The 23,467-nt window shown below is 38.6% G+C and overlaps 1 protein-coding gene across 1 annotated transcript in view; it reads left to right on the forward strand.

The window, feature by feature from the left end:
• The window catches only part of PRKCE (protein kinase C, epsilon), a 296,007-nt gene extending 279,140 nt beyond the window's left edge, over positions 1-16,867 (forward strand). Inside the window, exon 15 of the mRNA XM_010296719.1 lies at positions 16,437-16,867. Coding sequence (XP_010295021.1) covers positions 16,437-16,583 — 147 coding nt within the window. The 3' untranslated portion in view covers positions 16,584-16,867. The remainder of the gene's footprint in view (positions 1-16,436) is intronic.
• Positions 16,868-23,467: the final 6,600 nt, after the last annotated feature.

The raw sequence follows: 23,467 nt of genomic DNA on the forward strand, positions 1-23,467 counted from the left end.
CATACAATACATATATAGTCATTTGTGCATTCAAATGAGATTTGCATCCACATACAAAATTTGGCTCATGCAAGAATGCATATATTTACACAGGTATTCATCTATTTTCTGACCAACCATTAAGATGACTAAGGGGGGAAATTTTATAATTACTATTTCATACACACTTTAACAAAAATAAAGCATAGGATCCATTCAAATAAACTCTGGGCAATATAAAATGCTGATGCTAAACAGGTAAAATCATTAGGGAAAATGGTCAAACACTGAGGTCCCATCAGACAATGGAATAATCTGCCAAGGGAGGTCACAGAAGTGCTAGTGTGGAAATAAACTTGGCTTCAGTTCTGCCTCACTACTCTGCTGTTCCCAAAACCACGTGAGTTCCTTGGTTAGCACAGCCGTCTTCCTTTTCTGTTACCTTTTATCTGCCATAATAGATTTTCTGAGGAGCTATACTACGTGGTACTATAAGGCCTGTGCTTCTCCATAGTTCAGGTATGTGTCTCTAGCTCTGCCAGCCTTAAGTCTGAATTTTTCAACTGGACTTAGAAGAAACACTGTATAGCTATTTATTAGCCAGATATTTGAGGCATTTTTTTAAAAACTCATTCATGCTGTGGGTGTACGCAAACATTCCTTATTATACCAGAAATACACCATTAATGTCATAGAATCCTAGAATGGTTTGAGTTGCTCAGAGCCCTGTCCAACCTGACCTTGAGTGTTTCCAGGGATGGGGCATCTACCACCTCTCTGGGCAACCTGTGCCAGTGTTTCACCACCCTCATTGTGAAAAATTTCCTCCTTATAACTAGTCTAAATCTTCCCTCTTCTAGTTTAAAACTGTTACCCCTTGTCCTATCACAACAGGCACTGCTAAAAGGTCTGTCCCATCTTTCTTATAAGCCTCCTTAAGTACAGAAAGGCTGCAATAAGTTCTCCCCAGAACCTTCTCTTCTCCAGGCTGAACCACCCCAACTCACAGAATCACAGAATCACTAGGTTGGAAAGGAACTTCAAGATCATCAAGTCCAACCATTAATCCAGCGCCACCATGTTCCCTAAACCATGTCCTGAGGTGCCACATCCACGCGTTTTTTGAACACTTCCACACTCTCAGCACTTCCACTCTCTCAGCCTTTCTTCGTAGGAGAGGTGCTCCAGCCCTCTGATCATTTTTGTGGCCCTCCTCTGGACCCGCTCCAGCAGGTCCATGTCTTTCCTGCGGTGAGGGCTTCAGAGATGGACGCAGAACTCCAGCTGGGGTCTCACCAGAGCAGAGTAGAGTGGCAGAATGTCCTCCCTCGACCTGCTGGCCATGCTGCTTTGGATGCAGCCCCGGATAGGGTTGGCCTTCTTGGCTGTGAGTGCACATTGCCGGCTTTTCATCCACTAGTACCCCCAAGTCCTTCTTGGCAGGGCTGCTCTTGATCCCTTCATCCCCCAGCCTGTATTGATGCCGAGGGTTGCCCCGACCCAGGTGCAGGACCCTGCACTTGGCCTTCTTGAACGTCATGAGGTTCACATGGGCCCATTCCTTGAGTTTGTCCAGGTCCCTCTGGATGGCATCCCGTCCCTCAGGTGTGTCAACCTCACCACTCAGCTTGGTGTCATTCGCAAACTTGCTGAGGGTGCACTCGATCCCACTGTCCATGTCAACAACAAAGATGTTAAACAGCGCAGGTCCCAGTACTGACCCCTGAGGAATGCCACGTGTCACTGGTCTCCACTTAGACATCAAGCCATTGACCACAAGTCTTTTAGTGCAACATCTGAATAATTACTTATCCACGAAGCAGTCCATCCATCAAATCCATGTCTCTTCAGTTTAGAGATGAGGATGTCATGTGGGACAGTGTCAAATGCTTTGCACCAGTCCAGGCAGATGACATCAATCATCTTCCCTTATCCATCAACACTGTAACCCTGTCTTAGAAGGCCACCAAATTTCTTCAGGCATGATTTGCCCTTAGTGAAACCAAGTTGCCTGTCACCAATCATCTCCTTATTTTCCCCGTGCCTTAGCACAGTTTCCAGGAGGATCTGCTCTATGATCTTATGGGGCAGAGGTGAGACTGACTGGCGTATGGTTCCCCAGGTCTTCCTTTTTCCCCTTTTTAAAAATGGCAATGTCCTTCTAGTTTGTACATTATTTGATTATTCTAGTGAAGTTTCGGAAGCTAAAATTTCTTTTCTAACTGTTTCCAGCTTTGGAATGAAAATTGCTGAAGTCCAAAAGGTCCTTTTAAAACTGCCTATGTTTTCTGGAGGCTTGCAGGAGTGCCCTGGGCAAAGCACTCATACAAATGGCTGAGGTTTAGATTGCTGAGCAGTGACAGGAGTGCCACACCAGGTTGTGTTAGGTAGAGACAATGGAAGCAAATTTGGTGAAGATCATGATGAAGATAATTTCCGCTGTTCTTGAAACCTAATTTTTAGTTTCCCAGACTGTCTTGAAAGTATCTGAATAATATTATTCTTCCCTGATGCTTTTAATGCAGTCATGAATATGTAATTGCATATGCAAGAAATAAGTACAGTTTCAGTGCAGGCCGATACCTTGCAGACAGATATCTTTTCTCCAGAGCAACTGTTGTGAGACGGAAATCCCTTTGAGACACTTTATTCCTATGTCGAGGTATTTTGGCTCACGTATTCTTCCTGGAATTTTATTCCATTTGGAGAATAAAATTTTCCTAATCAGTAGCCATAACACAGGCTATGTTTTACAACATAATTTATTACCCAAGAACCACAAGGGCCTTGATACAGTATTAAATGATTCTCTCGTCTCCATCTTTCTTTGTTTCCATGGTTATGCTTCTGGCTTGGTTGAATTGGTTATTTCCATTTTCAAAGTATATTTGCCGTATTGCAAATGAAAACAAGGGTGTGGTAGATTAATTTCTTACCAAAGTCATTGATATGGTGGTAAGTGTGGTAGATCTTGCCTAGTGACATGATGAGATGATTCTATCCCATACTAAATAATAAAATATGCATCGAGACAGTGGTTGAAACACATTGCTGCTTCACCGTTAATGTGTATTGATGAAATTTATGTTGTCCCAAGTTGTTATTTCCTGGCAAAGCTTGTATTTGGAACAATGAAGCAAAGGTGTATTTTGCTTTTTCCTCAATCTTCTCCATATCTTACTAGATTCCTTGCAAGGGGTTCTTTGTGCCATTTCTAACAACACAGCTGGCCAGCTGCAGGCCTTCCAGACTGAACTTCTGGCCCACTGACATGCCACTGCCATCAGCCAGCGAAGCTCAGAGAGGTGTGCACAAGTGGCATAAAGATACATGATACCCCAGTCCCACTTGCCAAGAGTGGAGGAACATCACTGCCCAAAATTTGCTAATTTGTCTGAAACCAGTGGGTAGCCTTATATGAGTATCAGTTTCTTCTTGGTTTTTGTAGAATTAGACCAGCACAGTAACATCATTCTCATGTTTCTTACGCTGTTGGTCACAGTGGCTCAGTGTGCTGCGAGTTGCTGTGAAACTGGAGGAAGCTGTTACGCACTGTGCAGCAAGCACAGTCTCACCGCGGGCACACTCCTGTCCTTGCAGGCTGAAATTTTCTCTGTCAACCCTAGAAACACCTGCATGTTAACAGACAGACTTGTTGTTTTCATCCACCCTGTTGTAAATGTCAGGATTGGGAAAATTTGAGACTTCGACTAAGACGTCCTTGACTAAGACGTCCTCAGCATGAAAAAGCTGAAGAACTCTAAGCCAGAGGGTAATACAAAGCCTGGTAAAACAGATGTTTGCCATATGTATTTCTTTCTAGCAATTAAGCCAAAATTTTATCGCTAATGGCTTTATCAGTGCCTGTGGCAATCCATTTATAGTGTGGCTGTACGAAGATGAAGTTAACAAAATAATTGCATTACAATGATTTACTATGAACATGCAGCTTTAACAGAATACATTATTTTAATTTTCTCTATGCATTCATAACTTCTTGGTTTTCCATTCTAAAAGCTCACTTTCTTCAAGATCATTAGAAACAAAACGAACAAAATAGTCTATTGCAGAATTGTATCTTGCAGTATGGAGCAACTGCAGCTGCTGACAAAAGGACCCATTTAGTTCATCTAATGTGACTGTCTTCGTTTTGCAGCCTCTTCCATTCCTACCGTTATATCACCGAGAATGTTTTCTGAATATTTGCAGGTTCCTTCTGTAGTTCTGACTTCTCAGGTGTAGAGGGTTGGTCTAGCAGCTAAAAATACAGCAGAGACCTGAGAATTGCAAGATATAGAAGTTCTTCTCCCAGATTTTCTGGAAACCCGTGGTGTGGTCCATCACCTAACCTTTTCATGCCTCAGTTTCCACTATGTGGTAATCTCAGGATGCTTAACACACAGTTCTGTGACAACAAAGAAATATGACTGAGAAGTGTTAAAAACCAAATGCTCATGATCAGCCTGGCTTTTAAATTGACTGAATGCGTAGCGCTTCCCTTGGAAGAGTGTTCTATGCTATACCAGACCTCAGTGTTAGCAGATTTCATCTTGATCCTCAGTCTCAAATTTCCTGCCATAATTTGCACCTCTTTCTTAGCTCCGGTAATTCTAAGATAATGATAAACCGTTACTGAAGTCCCTCCCCCCTTAGTTATCACTATCTGAGCCACATTGTCTGTATGCAGTTTCCTTGTGAACCTAAAATCCCATGTTAAGTCTTGACTTAAGGATGCCAGCAATGTGTCCTGTTTCAGTTTTGTGCTGCAGCAAAGGTTTGAAATAAAATCATTCCCAAATACGAAATTCTAGTCCTAGCCAATGATTGTGGGTTACAACTGGAGTCAGTGAGCACTGGGAATTCTATTTTCTCCCTCCCCTAAATGAGTGAAAAACTGGCAAAATTTTGGCAGCCCTTTGTCGATGACTTATGACAAGCCAGATGCCCACAGTGTTTGGAAACTGGGTAATAAATAGCAAATACAAATCAGCACCTACGGAGTGTGCAGCTGGCCTGTTTGCACAGGCAAACAGGCAGAGGCCGCACCTGCCTAATGGGTAGGTGCCTCGCTGAACGCCTCCCGAAAATGTGTTCAATTAGAGACGTGTGTGTTTAAATTGCTGCAGCAACCGTCTGCTTACTGTGAAATATGGCTGGAATCCTTAAAGAGGGACCGCGTTTCTGGAGAAAACTTTCACATACATTAGCCGGAAACAAAAGTTTTATAATCTCAGATTTGTTTTCATACATGACTGCTAACAGGCAAAGATTTTTTTTTTTACTTTTTAATGAGGGATTTTTAACCTGGTGTTGGGAAGTCATGATACTGTTTTGGTGGGGTTTTTTGGCACGCCTCTATTTTTTTGTGACAGTGGATTGTATCGTCATACGTGCAGAATTACGACTTTTCTTTTACGCTGTGGGGAAGAAGCCCTGTAAAATGCAGTATCATTCAGTAACACCAAAAGGAACTTAGGAAATTACAGGCCAAGTAAATTTCTTTGTGTATAAATGTTCTCTCTTTTCAAGTTTGCTTCAGTGTGAATGTCCCTCTTTAAGGTAAGGCCTTCAATATGGGGAAAATGTCAAGGTAGGTCCATTTTTAGGCCTAATAACCTTGAGATGTCCCTTCAGTTTCATAATATATTTCCATTCAGTCATCAGTGCATGGCAATGAGCATTTAGCAGATGGGCACGCAAGGGGCTATTACTGCATGCTTTTGCATGAAGTGTTACTGCTTAGATAAAACACTGGGGAGTGATCTTGAGACCTCAAACCCTCATGTACCATTGTTAAACATTGCACATTATGTATTCCCCACTTGCTGCGGATGTTTCAGGCATAGGAAGACAGTGGGCTTTCTCCTGAGAATGACACCGTGGTGATTAATACTGGTGTACAAAAAGAGGTTTAGAAATGGGGAAATAGCTGTATTTGTCAGAACAGTTAACATATATTCTTTATAAAAACTAAAGAAATAGTTTTTATATTTGGATGTGGACTTTTGGGACTTAGCCTTTTTATTACAAAGAGCCATAGTCGTTAAAGTCCAATACTTCTTTCTTTTGCACGCTGCCCCTTGCCACAGGGTGTCATGAATTAGAGTATTTCATGTCAGCTGGTTCCTAAAAGTTACACTTTTCTGCTACTGGTTCAAGTGTTAGCCAGGTCACTGCTGACTGAGAAGCACTGGCTATTGGTGGCAAGGAAGTTTGAGATCTCAGTTGAGCCTGCAGTAGACAGTTGTGAACAACAGTACCATAACTGCCTGCAACGTAGCTCATACCAGTCGGTCTAGCATGTGGCTGGGCAGGGCAGAGAAGGCTGTAATACTCTGCCTCTTCCCCCAACAAACTAAAGGACTTTGGTTTCTAAAGCACTTCAACTAGCTTGGCACTTTGTACAACCACTAAATTTGCTCAGGGTGTTAAGTATATATATTTTGAGGGGCTTATGTGCAGCTTGTATCACAACTTAGAGAAATCAAGAATAAGTGAGCTGATATTTTTAAGGGATTTCAGTGTTAGATGTTTGAATGAACAAGGCTCTCTTTTCCCAGAATTTGCTCATTCAGTTAGTCTTATTCTTTTGTTTTTATTCTCTTCAGTGACAGTGCCTGCAGCAGCTGGTTTTAGCTGTGATTACCACAACACTAGAATTACAGAAGTTTGAAAGCTACTTACCAGCACTGCAGCTTCCCAAATATTTATAAGTTAAAAAATTTTTATTATGCCGCTTTTGATTCTGTACTGGGGATCCAGCAGTATTTGTTTGGTTTTGTTGAGTCCTGGTCTTATAGCACTAAAATCTGTTCATACTAGATAATTAATTTCATTTAACCATCTGTTAAACGTACATTGTTAAGTGGTGCCCATTGAGGTGGAGTGATAAGCAGCCAGAGTGTTCCTGCTTTACTTTCGGGCTTCCTCAGAATAAGACAAATTCTCGTTCACTTTTTGGCTGCTTTAATCTCCAGTGCTATTTTCAGAAAGTAATATAAACCATTAAGTGAAATCATATTATCATGGTTACTTTACAGTGCATTCTTAAGCATTCAAACAGAAACGTTTTAGTTTCATATTAATGTAGATAATAAATAATACTCCTGGATTGGGCCTGTTTCTGATGTCATTAAAAGCCAGTGGCAAAACACCAGGTGATTCAGAAGCAGTAGCATCTGGCTCTTTACCAGACTGTGGAGAGGAATTTATCAGAAAAAAGCAAAGACTCATCGAAGGCAGCAGTCCGTGACTAGTCCCGTTCACAGCTGGAGTCCGGTGAACACAGAGTACAAGAGCTTTGGCTTTGAATTTATTTCTCATGCAGAACCTTTTGTGTTACCAGTATACCATGCTAATGCAAACATAAAGTTAACAACAGTGTCTTACTAAGATGTTCACTCAAAATGGGCAGCAAGAATTTGTCAAAATATATGTTCACGGCTCAGCATACTAGTGCAAAACTTAATTCTTTTGACATATGCACTACTATGCAGATGGTGGACTGAAGCAGCTGATGTGTAGGCACTTACCTTCAGAAGCAGGACAGGGAAGGCGTCTTTAAATGGTAAGGAATCCTAGCACTTCATTAACCGTTGCTTTCCTGTTGTTATGCTGCTGTGCTTGTTACAAGGGATTTTTTTGCCGTGGAGACACGGACCTTGTACTGGTCCTCTCAACAGCATGCTTCAGGAGTCATACGCTTAAATTACACTGGATGAGAGGAACACTTAGTCTAGATTTTTATGAAAACCCTTAGGCGCAAATCTTGTTCCTTGATTTGCATGCCATATTCATGTTTGCAAAGGACCTACAGAACAATGATTCCCTTTGCTTGATTATGGAGTATGGAAAAGAAGGAATTGAAGATCATGACTGCCTATGACTCTCTGAAAGATTGTGTTTATTTTAAAAGAACAAGAAGAAAAAGAAATTGAATTTGTGCCCTCAGGTCCACAATAACAGCTTGAGTTCCCAGCAAGACGAGGTTCCCACAGTGCAAAAAGCCGTATGGGTGAGAGACAATCGAGAGGTCATAGATAATGATAGACTGAGAGATCACAATCCATGTATAGGAAAACAAAAATAGGAAGAAAATGAGATGCATAGTGAGGAGAAAATTACTCAAGCTCAAAGCAGATCAGTAGCAGAACAAAGAATGAAACCAGTGTCACTACAAACTGTGCTATATTTTACTGAGCTCCTTTAATAAAACTGTGTTCCAAAAAAAGCAGTTCCAGTGTCTGGAGGAAAGGTGGAAAGGAGATATATTGAGATGCAGAAGTAGTAGGCATTCATGCATAGTTGTGCAATGCAGGTTTTTTTCAGTCTACAATTTGTATGAGTATGTGCATTAGTTTAAAAAAAAAAGAGATAGCAGCATCGGCTGCTCCCTGAAAAGTCACATATATCTTTATTTTAATATGTCTCTATAAAGACTTAAAAATAATCATTAGATTTAAAAATATGATCTCTAACAATTTAGTAGTCTTAAAATTAAACCATTACTGTGTAGCTTTCTCGATTTGTATAAGGCTAGACCTGTTATACCATTTCTCTGTATGAAAGCCTGTCATATGTATCATCCGTGTCAAACTGAAAGCTTGATTCTTAATGAGCTAGAGATCATAATCAAAGAGCACGGGTTTCCCAAAATATTTTGAAGGCGGCAGTCTTGCCAAAAACCCTGTAGCATGCCTGCTCTACAGCCTACAGTGCAAACCATTCTAGTGTGCAGCTGAGTCTTGGAATGATGCTCCCAGTGTATGTGCTTGCTATTACCTTTCACACTGTGGTGTTTCTTCGCGTCCAGTGTCACAGTGCACCTGTCCATGCCTCCTTGATAGAGGAGGGGCTCAGAATCACAAGATACTGCTATATATTTATAATTTCATAACATATTCAGAAAGGTTTTCATAACATGTAACTTTTCTGTAATTAAGTGGGGTAGGTGACTGGAGGCAGAATAAAACATCAGCAAGTCAGCCGGTCAGTATTTATTCAAGATACATAGCAGACATATGAGTACCAAAATACTTCATTATATCATTCACCTATTCCCTAGCATCAGATTCTCCTTTAATTTATTCCTTGTCTTTGTGATTGCTTAAAGAATGGAAACCAAAGTAAACCTACTGATCTTTTACAGAATAAATCTGGTCAAATATCTCAGTGCACTGCTAGACTATGTGTATTTGGGTAATTTTTCAGTGATTTATGAGATGTCTCCTGGAAGCCACTGGAATTCTAGGGACTTGTGTCCTAGACTTACCAACTGTCCAGCATTATTTTTCTCTCTGCTTTGCAAGTCAGCTCCATTTTCAGGGTATAGCCAGTCTTTTGTGCTAAAGTGCTAGTGATCAGGAAGACAAAAAGACTTCTACACATGTATTTGAGGACTCACCAGCAGGTGGTTTAGCATGTCACAGATGCACCAGCTCTGACTACTGTAACTCTGCTGTAACAACAATGGTTAAAATGCAATTTCAAAACACAACCGAAAATGGACTGATCTTGGATGTCTGCCAGGATGTAAGAGGGGAGGTGATATTGGTGATCCTGACCTTAGAGCAGTTGAGGATGTAAGTGGAGGCTTGCCAATATAAGGTGAATTAGAGAGGCACACATATAAAATCTGTGCTGCAGAGTGGATCATAAAATTTGCAATAGGAATTGCATTGTGCAGATGAAGGGTATTTTCGTATGATTGTTCCATTACTTTCTCTTCTCATATAACCTCCCCACCCCAAGTAGAAATATAAAATTGTTTCCCATGTACTTAAACCCTCAAAGAAACCTACTATAAGGGAAAAATATAGTGTAGAAATTCAGATGTTGGCACTCTTCCCCTGCAATTTTTTTCACTCTAAAAATGGTTGTATTCTACCAATATACAGCTTATGTGCAGTGGCTATGTCATGATTAAGTCCGAAAATGGAAGCAAGCCCTGATAAGGTAGACAGGACTGATCTTGAGAGTAAAGGACTAACCATGGGTGGGAAGCTGTAGTGCTGACCTCCCCTGCAGCTCCTCTGAAATCTATCTCCATCCTTGTTTTACTCAGAGATAACTGTTGTGCTTTAGCAATCAGGCTGTGAAGAAAACAGGTTTGGTATGTGTAGCTCTAGTGCTGTGTACTTGTTCATGCTAAAACTGTACCCCGGTATGGAACGGTTACACAGCAGCTTGTCCTGGGTGAGGTTCGTTGCCCAGACTGCGAACATGGGGTGGTTGTCAGTGAACCTGCAGAGCTTTGATTTTGTTTGGCTTGGTGTTTGTTTTGTTGCGGTGGGTTTTGGGTGTAGGATAGGAGAAGGGCTGTGCAAAAGTTAAATACTAAGGCTGGCATCCTGGCCATGTAGTCATTAGATGTTTGTACCCCCTAATCGTTTAGGTTATTCCTCCTTCCTAGTTGACCCATTTTACATTCCTAGGAAAGATACATACTGTTTCAGTGTAAAGGTGGTTTCAGTTCACTGGATCACAAATGATCTGGTTTAAAATTCATAGTTCTGTGAATTAGCTTGGTGTTTATTAAATATATGTGTACTTCCATACAGATTAAATTGTGGACTGCATAGGTTGGCATGCTTTTCAAATACTGTTTCATTGTCAATTAACATCTTTATTGAGTGGGGGTTTTTCCCACTTCTTTCTCTTAATTTGGTGTCCTTTACATCTAATGAAAGCATAATCTAGGAGCACAAAAGCCCTCCCTCTGCTTGGAAGTAATGGATGTTGGTATACTTGTAAAAACTGCTTGGTTTCAAAACCTTTTTTATCATCATAACCTTCCATTGACTATACTGCAGCTCATGGCTGATCTGTTGTAACTCTTCCATCTGTGAAAAGAGCAATTAACATACTAAAAAAATTTAATAACTTGTAGAGTTATTCTGATAACATATTTCATATTATCTTAAATAAGACATTCTAGGAAATACTAGAATGATACAGATACAGATTCTCAGGGTGTGCAAATACTGTGAATAGGCATCACCAGAATAAACAGAAAGACAGGCCTGAAGTGTTCTGCTTCTCAGACCATTTCTTTCACATTATTCATACTGATTTGCTGTAGATATAGAATGAGTTATGTGTGAAAGTGAGTGCTCAGTACAGTGGGTCTCAGTAGTTTTTAGAAACTACTACAACTTTATGAAAAGAGATTCCATCATTGATGCAAAGTGATCTCTGCCTGTGCTGCGGTTTTTGTTATCATAATAAAGAGAGGTGAATGAGAGGACAGTGATATGTGAGGTTAGCCACATAACCTTGTACTTCAAACTAGCTTGTTTGAAGTCTTGAGTTTTCGTTTTCTCGAGAAAAATAATCTGAATATCTAATCAGTGATGAGGTAAACACAAAATATTTAAACTCTGATCGTCCTGATCTAAGAATTTTTTCCTTGATGATACAGTGTCAAACGTGGGAATCATTTATTTCTTATTGAAGTAAAATTGTGGACAAAATTAAATGATACTGTGTAATACATATGAGAAGGTGTGACTCTTGCTGCACTGCTGTCCCATGCTTCTGTAGCTGCACACCGAAACTGCAGCAGCTTCCTGCCCGGATTTAATGTGCCTGCCGCGTGTTTGCCGTGCGGCTGATGTAGCCGCGCACTGCACTGGAAGGTTTCTGTGGTAAAGCTCCCCAAACAAATGACAAACTCTGGGGTTTCATTGTGGGCTTCAAAATATATGAAGAGACATCAAGCACTGCTACTGACAGAAAATTGTAGTGGAGTAAAGTTAAAGATCTTTCATTCAGTGACAGAGACAGGCCAGTCTGCATCTGCATTTCCATGCTGACAGTATCTCAGACTGTGAAAATGATGGATGAGCTTTGTATATATTTTGTGTCAAAAGGTCCACTTAATGAAAAATATCATAGCACAGTAATTTTTTCTTCCAACGTATTGGTTCATTGTTATAATGATAATTTCTGGCTTCACTTGTATTGGCTGTCTGTTCTGGATTAGCTCCTCATTCTACTAAACTAAAGAGAAATCTATTAATAGATTTAAAGAGGACTCCTACAGTTATAATTAAACAGCATATTGTGAATTTGTAGGAAAATCATACTAAAATAGAAAACCTAGACTTTTGTGGCAGTTTTGTTTTCTAGCCGCCACCTCCATCTTTCTTTCACCTTCCCTGAGTAGGCTTTGAACCTGCTGAGTAATTCCAGCCCAATTCGGTGGAGCCATTAAGCCTGCAAAGGACTTGAAAGGGTTGTGGTGATTTTTGTGCAAATTATATGAAAATAAATAATAGAATAGAGACAGATGCCTTTTAATGCCTCCAAGCTGGAGAATTAATTTAATCCTTGTTAGGCGGAAGAGAGTCCACCAAGCCTCTTGGCCTCATGACACAGCTGATGAGGTGCCCAAACTTTGCTGAGTTCCCCGATTTGGAACATCCTCTGTCAGGTGCCTTCTTGCAAGGGTTTCTGTGGTTTTTCAATATCAAACTCGTGTCATTCACATTTGCTTCATGAGACTAATGAAAGGAATGGCAAGTTCTAACTTTCGTAATGTATTTTCAGTGAAAGAACATCAACTTAAATTTCTTTTTTCACTGTTGCAATTCATATAGTGTCATTTAGTAACCCTTAACAGACAAGGATAGTAACCCTTGACACTGTAAAGCTTATTAAGTATGCTTTGCAGGTTTTTTAAGCTTGAGTCTGTGACTGTAGGTAGAAAATTGATTTTTCATTTAAATGGTAGTGAAAATAAAAGCAGTTCAGAAAACCACTGTTTGATGTGTGCTTGTTAGTAGCATATGAAGTTCCTTTTAATCCTTTAGTAATTATGAGAGAGATTTAAGAAAAAAAGCGTTTTGACTCACAAGACAATATCTCTTTGTCCAAAGTTGTACAGACCAACTAGGAGAGTTGATTAAATGGTGTTTTAGGAGGAGGCAGTCTTTTAAAATTTCCACTACCTCTAGTTCTTCAAACAGAACCAGTAATCTTTGAATAGAAGAAAACATGACTTTGACCTAAAAATTGTCCTCCGTGATGGTTAGTAGGTCATGTTAATATTTATTAATTCAAGGGGTTCTATTTCTCCAGCATAAGTGTTACATCTAATCAGGTTGTACCACCAGCATGAAGCAGGTCCACCACGTCTCCCAGGATAAGCAGGTTACACTAGATCAGTGCTCACACAGGAGACCTATGAAGCATCCATGCTGCTGGGGGAAAAAAAAAAAAAAGATCAGCTAGCTGGCGCATTTCCTGCACAAGAGGTAGTGAGTCACTCTTCCTTCTCGCTGTCAGAGATACCATGCTGGTGGAGGAGCCATCTTTCAGATGAGACCTAGAATTGGAGTCATGTCATTTTTAGTGATTACAAGTGCTGTGGCAGTGCCGCTGCTCTTTGTCAGACGGAGATGGACTGTCCACATGCTGCCTGCAGCAGAGCAGTTTCTGTGCAGTGTGGAATTTGGCACCTATTGTTGGAAGCTCTTGGGTAGCTGCTGTACCCCTGCTCTGGTGTAACATTGACACATGCCGAACACAAGGTGTTTGGGTAGTCTAGAGCAAAAAAAAGTAGCATCTGAAACCTAATTGAATTTCTCTGTGATTGGGTAGACAGCTGTGGTTTTGGGGTTTTTTTTTTCCCTGATAAGCCCTAGTTTCTTCAGTCATCTGAAACTGAAAAATCTTACCTGGAAAAAAGTTTGAAAAGTTAAAAATAAGGTGTCCCAAAGTCTCAGGAGCTACAGGCTAAATAAACAGAATCCCACCTATTTAATTACTGCATTTTTAATGATGCAGTTGCCAGCCAATCTAAATATTTTTCCTTTTTTCTTCATGATACTTTTTTTAATGTTCAAAGTTGGATAATAGCTGCACTCTGTTTCTTTCATATACTCTCCTTACCTTGCAGATCTTTCTTTTCTCAGCTTCTCTGCTAGGAGACAGCCACAGCCCCTCATACCTTCATCCTGAGCCCTCGTGCTGCAACTATTGGTTCATGTTGGCTTATAGTGCAAGTACATTAAAATAGCAATAGTAGCAGAAATGTGGCCAGACCTGTTTCGTCTTAGCAGATGGGGCCTTGCAAAATAGTCTTAGCTTCAGGAAGAAAGTGCCTAAGTTGCTAAGGAGGGTTTCTCAAATAAATCTTTCTGTTGAAAAGAAGCACTGGTTATGAACTCTACCTTTTGTCTTGTATGGCTTAATCCACTCACTTTTGTTCCCTGGGATTTATTTAATCTCACTTCATCAATTGGTTAGTTAGTGGCTTGCTAGTATATCTTTGCAATCTTAAATTGCTCCAGACTTGTCCTGTTAATAAATTGGGTGTCTTACATCTATGATGCCAAAAAAACATGGAATTGTTTATAAATCTGAGAGAGTAGAAACTTCTATTTCCTTCTTTGGTGTTGAAGGCATATTTTAAGACATGCTAGGCTCTTAAATCTAAGCAAATAACTTTGTGTGTTTGTGGCTTGAAGTTCTACTGGAAGTACAATTATTTTTAATCAATAGGATTTAGGTACACCTGTGTTGAGTCAGTTTTTCAGATGTACTCATCTGCACTCTTTTTCACCTTACACCTTCACAAATCTTAGTGGTGGTTTTCTGGACTTAGTGGTGGGTTTCTGGAAAAAAGTAGGTATTGGGAATTACTTGCCTCTGATAGGCTTTGAGGAATTTGTCATCTTATTATTTTAGCTTCAGCAAGGAAATAACACTTTTCAGAAATACATTCAGTATGAAAACCTGAAAATAATATATATTGTATTTGTTCTCAGCTAGTCCAGAGCTTATTTGCCCTGGATAGCTAATGGTTAATGTGTGAGTGTAGTCACATTTCTCTTGCATGTAACTACAGTTCTGAGTTTGAATTCTACTTTCTACAAATATCCACTTACCTCCTTCTGCTACAGTGACTTCCTGTAGCAAATTCATTGTATGTGTGTGAAAATACTATGGTAGGACACGAGGAACAAGAAGAATGTAGATATAGTTGCAATGTAATGCGTTTAAAAATTCATATGGAATTTCATTCTTACTTTGCAGCATTTGCCCAAATGGCTGGGAAAAAAACATAAACCCAAAGCCAGGACCCTTGCTCTTTATGTAGTATATCTATATTACAAACAATGTAGGTGAAGGTTGCTATGACCATTTTACAGTTACGAAAAAGAAAAATATTTGGTTTAGTGCCTCAGTAGCGCTGATGAAGGAAATACATTTACATCTATATTTTATAGGAGAACTTACCTACATCGAAAGAAGGCATATATGCCATTTGGAATACACTAATGTACTTTATGATGAATCACTTTATATTCATCATTTTACTTTGCAAGTCAAATAGCTATTCTGTTTCTGGTATCATCTGGATCTCAGACATGTGCAGGATGGACACAAAGGTAGTTTTCAACGTGTCAGTGTGCCTCCATTGTCACTCAGGTAACTATTAGATTTCATGAAACAAAGAGAAAAAAGACAAAGTGTAAAGGAAAATGCTTGTTCCGATTCCCTGAAGCTGTACATGCCTGAAATGTGCTGCTAACATGGAAAACATCCAACAGTGCAGGTCTCAAGGGAATGACCGTGGGGAATGTTTTCCCCTGTAGCCTTAAATTTCTTTAAAATGTAAATGGTCTCAGATAGTCATTGTCATGAGTGCCCTGAGGGCAATGAGTTGGCCTCCCCAAGGCTGTTTCTAGTTAATATGTCTTAATCCCAACCACAACATGTACAGTTGCATTTTGTCGGCCCAACTTTGATGAAAGACCAAAGTGCTTTAGACTTCAGTGGGGAAATCCTGGTGCCATTAAAATAAGAAGAGTTCTGAGGTGGATTTCTCTGGAGCCAGCATTTCACACTTTGCTGCGGTGCTCTGAATGACATTTGGCTGCATTAGGAAATCTGAGTTGCTAATGTGGAACTTAAGATTTTGGACTGAGAACTGTTGCAAGGTCTACATCTTAATTTTAAAGCCAAGTGTAGTGAGATATAAAGAAACAGTTAACTTAGAGTTGAAATGGTAGGCTATATATAGCTATATATATATTGTGGGGAAAACAATTAAATCGGTTCACTCTGTGCCTCTGAAAGGAAATACCGTTATGTTCAAATTTAAGAGGAAACGGCTGTACCACCTACTATGCCAAAGCCTTTTTTAAACTAGTCCTACTCTCAGCTTCCTGCTTTATCATCATACTGCTATTCCTTCACCTGTCAGAGACCTGTGAGTCTCTGGGAACTCATTTATAGTACTGCTTCTGTGGCATCTCCCAAACTCATTTATAGTACTTGCTCCTGTAGCTTCTGTCATACGTCTGTTATTCTTTGTGTGAAGTAGCTCCTCTTTTATTTCAATCATTCCAGAAAATTCAGCCTTTTGGGGGGGGATGTAGAAAAAGGAGAGCACCTTTTATTTTACTGTGCTGTTTTACCATTCACTTTATTTGTATTTTTCTTCTCAGAAAACCAAAAGGGATGTAAATAACTTTGATCAAGACTTTACACGAGAAGAACCAGTATTAACACTAGTGGATGAGACAATTGTAAAACAAATCAATCAAGAAGAATTTAAAGGGTTCTCTTATTTTGGAGAAGAGCTACTGCCGTAGACAACGGTAGGCTGACAGATGAATGATGTTGCAAGAAGTGATTCTGAAGAGATCGTCAAATTACTGAGACTCAGTAGATCAAGAACTACTTCTTTTACCCTGAGCCCATACCCCCAATTAAAGTATATATTTATTGGTTTTTTTCCTTTAATCTTCTGACCTGAAAGCACTCTTAATTTCTGTCTCACAAAGCAATGCAAAATAATTTTGTATCAGAAATTGTAGATGTAACACACTGCCATATATTTGCAACTTTTCTTTTATTCCTAAGATCTCCCCAGAGGCCAAAATTCCATCTTTTCCATGGAAAATGAAGCCATGCTATTAAAAGCGATTTAGCAGATCACATTCTCTAATCGTCACACGTCTTTAAGCTAAGAAGGTGAGAACTATTTCTTCTACACTGGTGGTTATGGTGAGATCTGCACTCAGATTTGGAACAAATAAGTAATATGTTGCCCTTCTGGTAAGCGAAGAAGTCTGCCTTTGTGGAAGTGTAATCATCAGATATGAATTTATTGTGGTGAGCTACAAACTTAAAACCGTCGAGAAAAAGCAGCACATCAATTAAGGCTTTTGAAGTTCCTCGTACAATTTATGGAAAACTCTTGGGAATAAGAAGAGTCACAAAGATAACTGAAATTTTATTTAAAGCGGGAAATAGATACTATATGGATAGTTACTAAAGGGCTAAAGAATAAAAAGCCTATAGTACTTTAACACAGCTATATATAGGCATTTTACAGTTTTTCAGGCAATTGGATGTACTATCCATGTTACCAAATTTAATATCCATTTAAATGAACCATTAATGTGATGGCAAGTTTGCAAATGTTTACAGTTAATTTTACATAAAAAATTAATTATAAACATTATAAATTTGCCTTTTCCATTGTAGCTAAGTTGATAAATAATTTCGTATTTATATTTATTTTGTCAGCAGTGTGTTACTTTTGCACACTTTTACAAAACCATAGTACTACTGTGTTTGTTGGTTTTTATGTTAAAAATCTAAAGAGAAATCTGCTTTTAGAAGACACAGAATAAAGCTACACATGCATTATGTGGAAGTGTGTTAAAAAAACCGAAGATCAAACATTCACAAACTGACGTTATTGAAAGTTGTAAATTGAATTTTTTGTGTATGAATTGAAATGGTAACTCATATGGACAATATTACTAATGTGAAGTTACCTCCTGTAGATACGCTAACAGTGTTATGTACTTATATTTCCAGGAGTACCCTGTGGTTTGTTTGGTTTGTTGGGGTTTGGTTTTGTTTTTTTTTTTGTGTACATGTATCGCTGAGGTCATTTTATTATGTATTTTACTGGACTGAGTGAGCGGTCATTGGAATCCATTTTAATTGTTGCACATGGATTTCCAGCTGCACAAAAATATATATACTTGTGATTGGCAAAGTGGCACTAAAGACGCTTTTTTGCCTTTTGTACAGGTGAGATTTTGTATATAGTGTTTGCTGCAAGGCCTGTGGAATTCATTGAATATAGAGGTATCAACTGCTGCATGTTCAGGCATACTATTAAAATGTTAGTCTATGAAAGAATAATTATAATAATGTCCATGTGCAATACTCTTGTATGTGTATTGGTTCAAGTTACTGTCAGAGAGATGAGGTTTTTGTTATAAAAGATGTAGACATATATTAAGCTATACTAAATCTCTTGTATAGTTCTCGTCAACTCTATTATGACACGATAGAGCTCGGAAAGAGAAAGGAATGTTACAAATCGTGGTGGATAAAGTGTGAATCATTGGCTTTAAGAGATATTCTTGGTCTCAAGCAGATGAGTTTGTGTCAGTTTTGCGTCTGGCTGCTCATAGCCTGTTACTGATGACAACATTCAGTTCCATTTTGTTTTGTTTTTAAAACTCAGGTGTAATTATTATATATATTCTTATGATGATTTCAAAATATTAAATATTATGATATATCAATTAATGTGTTGTCTGGCCTACAGGTGTAATAATGGGTCAAGCCTTTAGTTTAATTTAATTTATCTTCAGTAATCTTTTGTACTGGGAAAAGACTAGCTTCTGGAGCTGAGTACCAGCACAGAAACATCTTAATGATTGCATCATCTCAATGTTTAAATTTCTTTCTCTTTTAGAAATATATTGTAGAACTGCCCATCAATTTGTGTCTCGCCACTGGCTCTGTTTATTTCTCATCACGGTTAGCTTTTGACATCCAGGCAAGAACTGATCACAATGCTAAAGCATTCTTTTCCATAGGTGAGTAGACTGGCTAGGAAGACAAGTTATCAGATAGTGCACTACTGTTTGTACAACAAGAGGCCTTTACACAAAACTCTTGAGCATTTATTTTGAAGGAATAAAAGTGTCCCATAAGGCTTTTGGAAGCAAGCTATGTAGTCTGTATTTCCATTTCTAATGTGAAGGTAATCAGCAAACATTTGTATTTCAAGAGGCCTCAGCACCTGCAATGTTTGGTAGGATGCTAAGAGAAAAGTCAAGGAGATAAAAACTTTTGCATGGGCAGATATTTCTTCAATATAAATAGTCAGATCCTCTGCATTGGGTTTACATCAGAAGGTTTGTCTGTTACCTTGAACATTTTTTAAAGATAATTCTTAAAAATGGACATTCTGTTACATTTCTGCCTGTTCTGTAAAATCTTTCCTGTTCCTCCTTTGTAAAATGAGTGCAAAATGCCAAAAAGATTATTAATAATAATTATTATTATAAAGAATCCATTGTTTCTTGTTTTTCATCCCAAATAGACTTTATTAAAAAATGGAAACACGTTTTTCTCTATAGGCTGAAAAATAATTCTCTCCAAAAAAGGCTTACAAATTACCTCTTTTTAAATTATGTGCAGAATAGTTCTGGCTAAATATAAAATGTATTTGGGGGGTAGTTTTTTTTTTATTGTGAGGATTTATTTGTACAGAATTTTTTTCTTATGGATGTAATTTGAATCTCTTGCCATTCATTAGTGTTATTTCATCGTAAACATTATTATTGTGCCAAATGTACTGTACTCAAAAGGATGTGAATGTGTATTGTTTCAGAACCTAATAAATACAATGATGTTAAATCTTATTTTTTTCCCCAAAGTTTTCCTGAGTATTTCCTAATGAAGAAGAAACAAAGCTGAAGGATGAATGTTTTTCCTATTACATGTGGTACAAAATACCATGAGCTTGTCTTTTAGGAGTGGACATTTTGGAAAGGAAGGATTTGCTAACAAGAGCCTCATCTGTGCAGCACTAAACACTCCAAGAGAAACACAGGTAACAGTGAGTGAACACTATTTATCTTGGGCAATATAACATTTACCTCAAAAACACCAAGCAAGTGAGTTTACAGGCTTTTTTTACTTACCAGCTACATAATGGTCACTGAGTTCTGACTGATCCCAGCATTCTGCTTAGCTGCATTGTTAAAACTCACTTCAGCAGGGCACTTTGTGTACAAACACGTGAGACTGCTTTAGTCTTTCATTGGATTGATTAGAGGGATTAACAGTATGCACAAGTTTAATTAGGGCCATAATGCTTATTAAATGATTTAACTTAATCTGTCAATGTGACATTATCTGAAATATTTCAATATTTTGTCATGTTTCAATTTGAACTTTAAATACTTTCCATTTTCATGGTCTAAAATTCTTAACTTCTGTTTCAGTAGATCAGCTATCAGCATACTCTGGCAGTAACTCCAGTTAACAATCTCAGTTAGTATACCTACCTAGTAGATATACTAACTAGCTTTAAAAAAAAAAACAAAAAACTAATCTGAAGAGTGTTTTCTCTTCAAATTGCAGCTTTTGCATAGACCTCCATTTTTTTTCCTTCATGCTGAATCTTCTCAGAGCCACTGAACGTGTTTGGTGCCTGTGAGCATATCCCAAATCCTATGTGTTGACAGCATTAGCATAAGCTTTGTCACACAGATTTTGCCAGTTAAACTACTATGTAACATCTTGATTTTCTGGGTATGTTTTGCAACCTTAAAAGTATATGAAGAACTTAACTATCATCTTACAAACAGTAAGCATCACTGGTCTCCAAGTACATCAATCCATGTTATGTTTTCTCATAATAATGTAACATGTCTATTAAGTTTATCCTTGCTGATGGACTGCAAAATTTGGAAAGACAACAGTCTTTTTGAAGAGGAATGAGTTGCAGTCTGATTGACTGTCCATGTTGTAAATGATGTACTGAAAGTTCAGGGAGAGAGTCTCAGCACGTATCTGCTTTCTGGGGCCTTCCACGCAAGGGGATGTTCAATAACAGTCAAAAAAGTTGTTAGCCTCCTAGTAGTCTGGTCAAGTACATGAATAAATCAATATTATAAGCACCGGAACAGATTGATCAAAATCAGTATAATTATCCAGTGGTGAATTGAAACCTTGAATAGGTTCATATATCCTAACTCACAGAAGCTACAGAAATTCATTTTGAGTCTTCATCTATATATACACTGTTTGAGCAAAACAGTTTATTAATTAAAAAACATGGGGTGAACATGGCTCGTCCCAGGCATGAGGAGAAAATGAGAATGAGTTAGATCAGGGTGGACCTCTTTTAGGAACAAGAAACTTTTCATCCTAGTAACATGACTAAGGTATTCATATAATCAAAAGAAGCTGTGAGCAGCTGTACTGCGTCAAACCAAACATTGCTCAGGTCAGGTATCTGGCTCTTGGCTTTACTGCTCTTAAGCAGTAATGTGCATTTATTTGAAATCAAGAAGCCAGCTTTGATTGCAGCTATAGCAGTATAAAAATGTAACAGATAGAAAATACCTGTGGAAAAATCTGAGAACAAGAAAGCATGAGATGGTATTCTGCCTGCAGCAGTTTGACTCCACAATGTTATGAAGTAGATGGTCGTGTCTTTATTATATTTAATATCTCTGAATTAACTTTCTTTTGATTAATCAGTTTTTGAACAAGGTCAACTTCTGGCATGTGAAGCATTCTCTGGAAAAGAGCTACATATCTCAGCTTAATCATTATGTTAAAAATTACCTCCTTTTGTTCAGTTTGACCCAGCCATAATTCCATTTTATGTTGCCTGGGTCTTTCTTTGAAAGAGGATAAATAATAACTTGCTATTCATCTTTTTCATGCCACTCGGAATTTCATAGGTCACTGATAAATCCTTCATCAGCCAGTTCTGAGGGGAGACCTCATCGTTCTCTACAACTACCTGAAAGGGGGTTGTGGTGAGGTGGGTGTTGGTCTCTTCTCCCAAGTAACTAGTGATAGGACGAGAGGAAATGGCCTCCAATTTCCTTGGATATTAGGAAAAAATTCTTCACCGAGAGAGTGGTCAAGCATTGGAATAGGCTGCCCAGGGAGGTGGTGGAGTCACCATCACTGGAAGTGTTCAAAATGGCACTTCAGGACATGGTTTAGTGGGCATGGTGGTGTTGGGTTGATGGTTGGACTTGATGATCTTAAAGGTCTTTTCCAACCTTAATGATTCTGTGATTCTTTTTCTGACTGAAAAGTCTTCCCCTGTCTGTAAAAAGGCTTCATAAAGACACATCCCATATTTTTGGTCATCTATGTCAACTTTCTCTGAATCTGTTCTAGTTCTACTGTATCGCTTTTGAAGACAGGGAGTAGAATTACATGTAATATTCAGTATGTGGATGCAATATGGATCATTACAATGACTAGTGTGTTCTGTTTTGTTTTCTGTTACACTTTTACATCTTTTTTTCTTAATCCAAGTTTACTCTCAGTTATTTTACAGGCCTTCCCAGATTAGTGTCAGTTGTAAATCTAATATGCATGCTCTCTATTAGATTCTCCAGTCATAATGAAGATAGTTTCTGTCTAGAACATAATGGAAGTAGGTTAAATAGGAATTTAACCAGTGCGAAATGCTGCCTCAGTGCAGGCTTCCATTTTAGTAGTAAACCTTTGATGGTTACCTTCTTAGTGTGGTTTTCCTACTGCTTTTGTACCTTCTTATATATAGCTATGTTTAGACTGTCTTTCCCTATGTGTGCAACAAATATTTTTCCAAAGTCAAGATATAGGACATGCTTTACCTCCCTCCTATCAATACAGGCTCTTATTGTATTCTTGAATATCCCTTCTTTTTACATATTAGCTACAGTAAAGGGGAGAAAGATAAAGCTTTTTTTAGCACATTGGGAAAATTTATATATGTACCAAAATAGTTTCCACTCCATCTTTCCTTTTATTTCGTCATTGCTGTGGAAGCAGGAGATAAGAGCAGCAGCCTGAGGTGGAACACAAGCTACCACCATAAATATTGTGAAATGATTGTGCAAGACTGTCAAAAATTTGGAAAAGCATTAAAGAACTTTCAGGTTTGTACACAGATGTTTAATCCTTGGAAAAAAATCAGTTAGGAAGAAAGTCAGTGACCTGGAGTCTATTGCTGATTTGGGCACTGAATTGAGAACTGAATTGAGCATTGCGTACACTTGTCATCACCATCCAATACTTCCATTTTGATCTAGTGTCTTAGGTACTACAGGAGGCAACACACAGATAAGGCTAAAGCTGCTAGTAACAGCAAGAGCCAGTGCCAGGCTGGTGCTCATCTGTGCCAATGCACATCCTCATTTCTCTAAACCTAGTGAGACGTAATGTTACCCAAAAGTGTCCTGCATCCAGGATTGGTGTCAGAAGTGGGAAAGTAAAGAACAGGAGTCCTGCCTTTGGCGTATGTGAGCTGTTAGTTTAGTTTGGTCACCTTACATAGCTGTACTCCTGAAAACCTTTTAGGAATAGGCCAGATATTCCTTGAGTGATAATAAACACATCCCTGCTCAAATGTGTCTATCAGATGGTGACGATTACAGAGGGAGAGACACACGAAGTGTGTCTAAATATCAGAAATGTGCTT

The sequence above is a fragment of the Phaethon lepturus genome, unplaced genomic scaffold (assembly GCF_000687285.1).
Source record: "Phaethon lepturus isolate BGI_N335 unplaced genomic scaffold, ASM68728v1 scaffold5041, whole genome shotgun sequence".
Classification (NCBI taxonomy): domain Eukaryota; kingdom Metazoa; phylum Chordata; class Aves; order Phaethontiformes; family Phaethontidae; genus Phaethon; species Phaethon lepturus.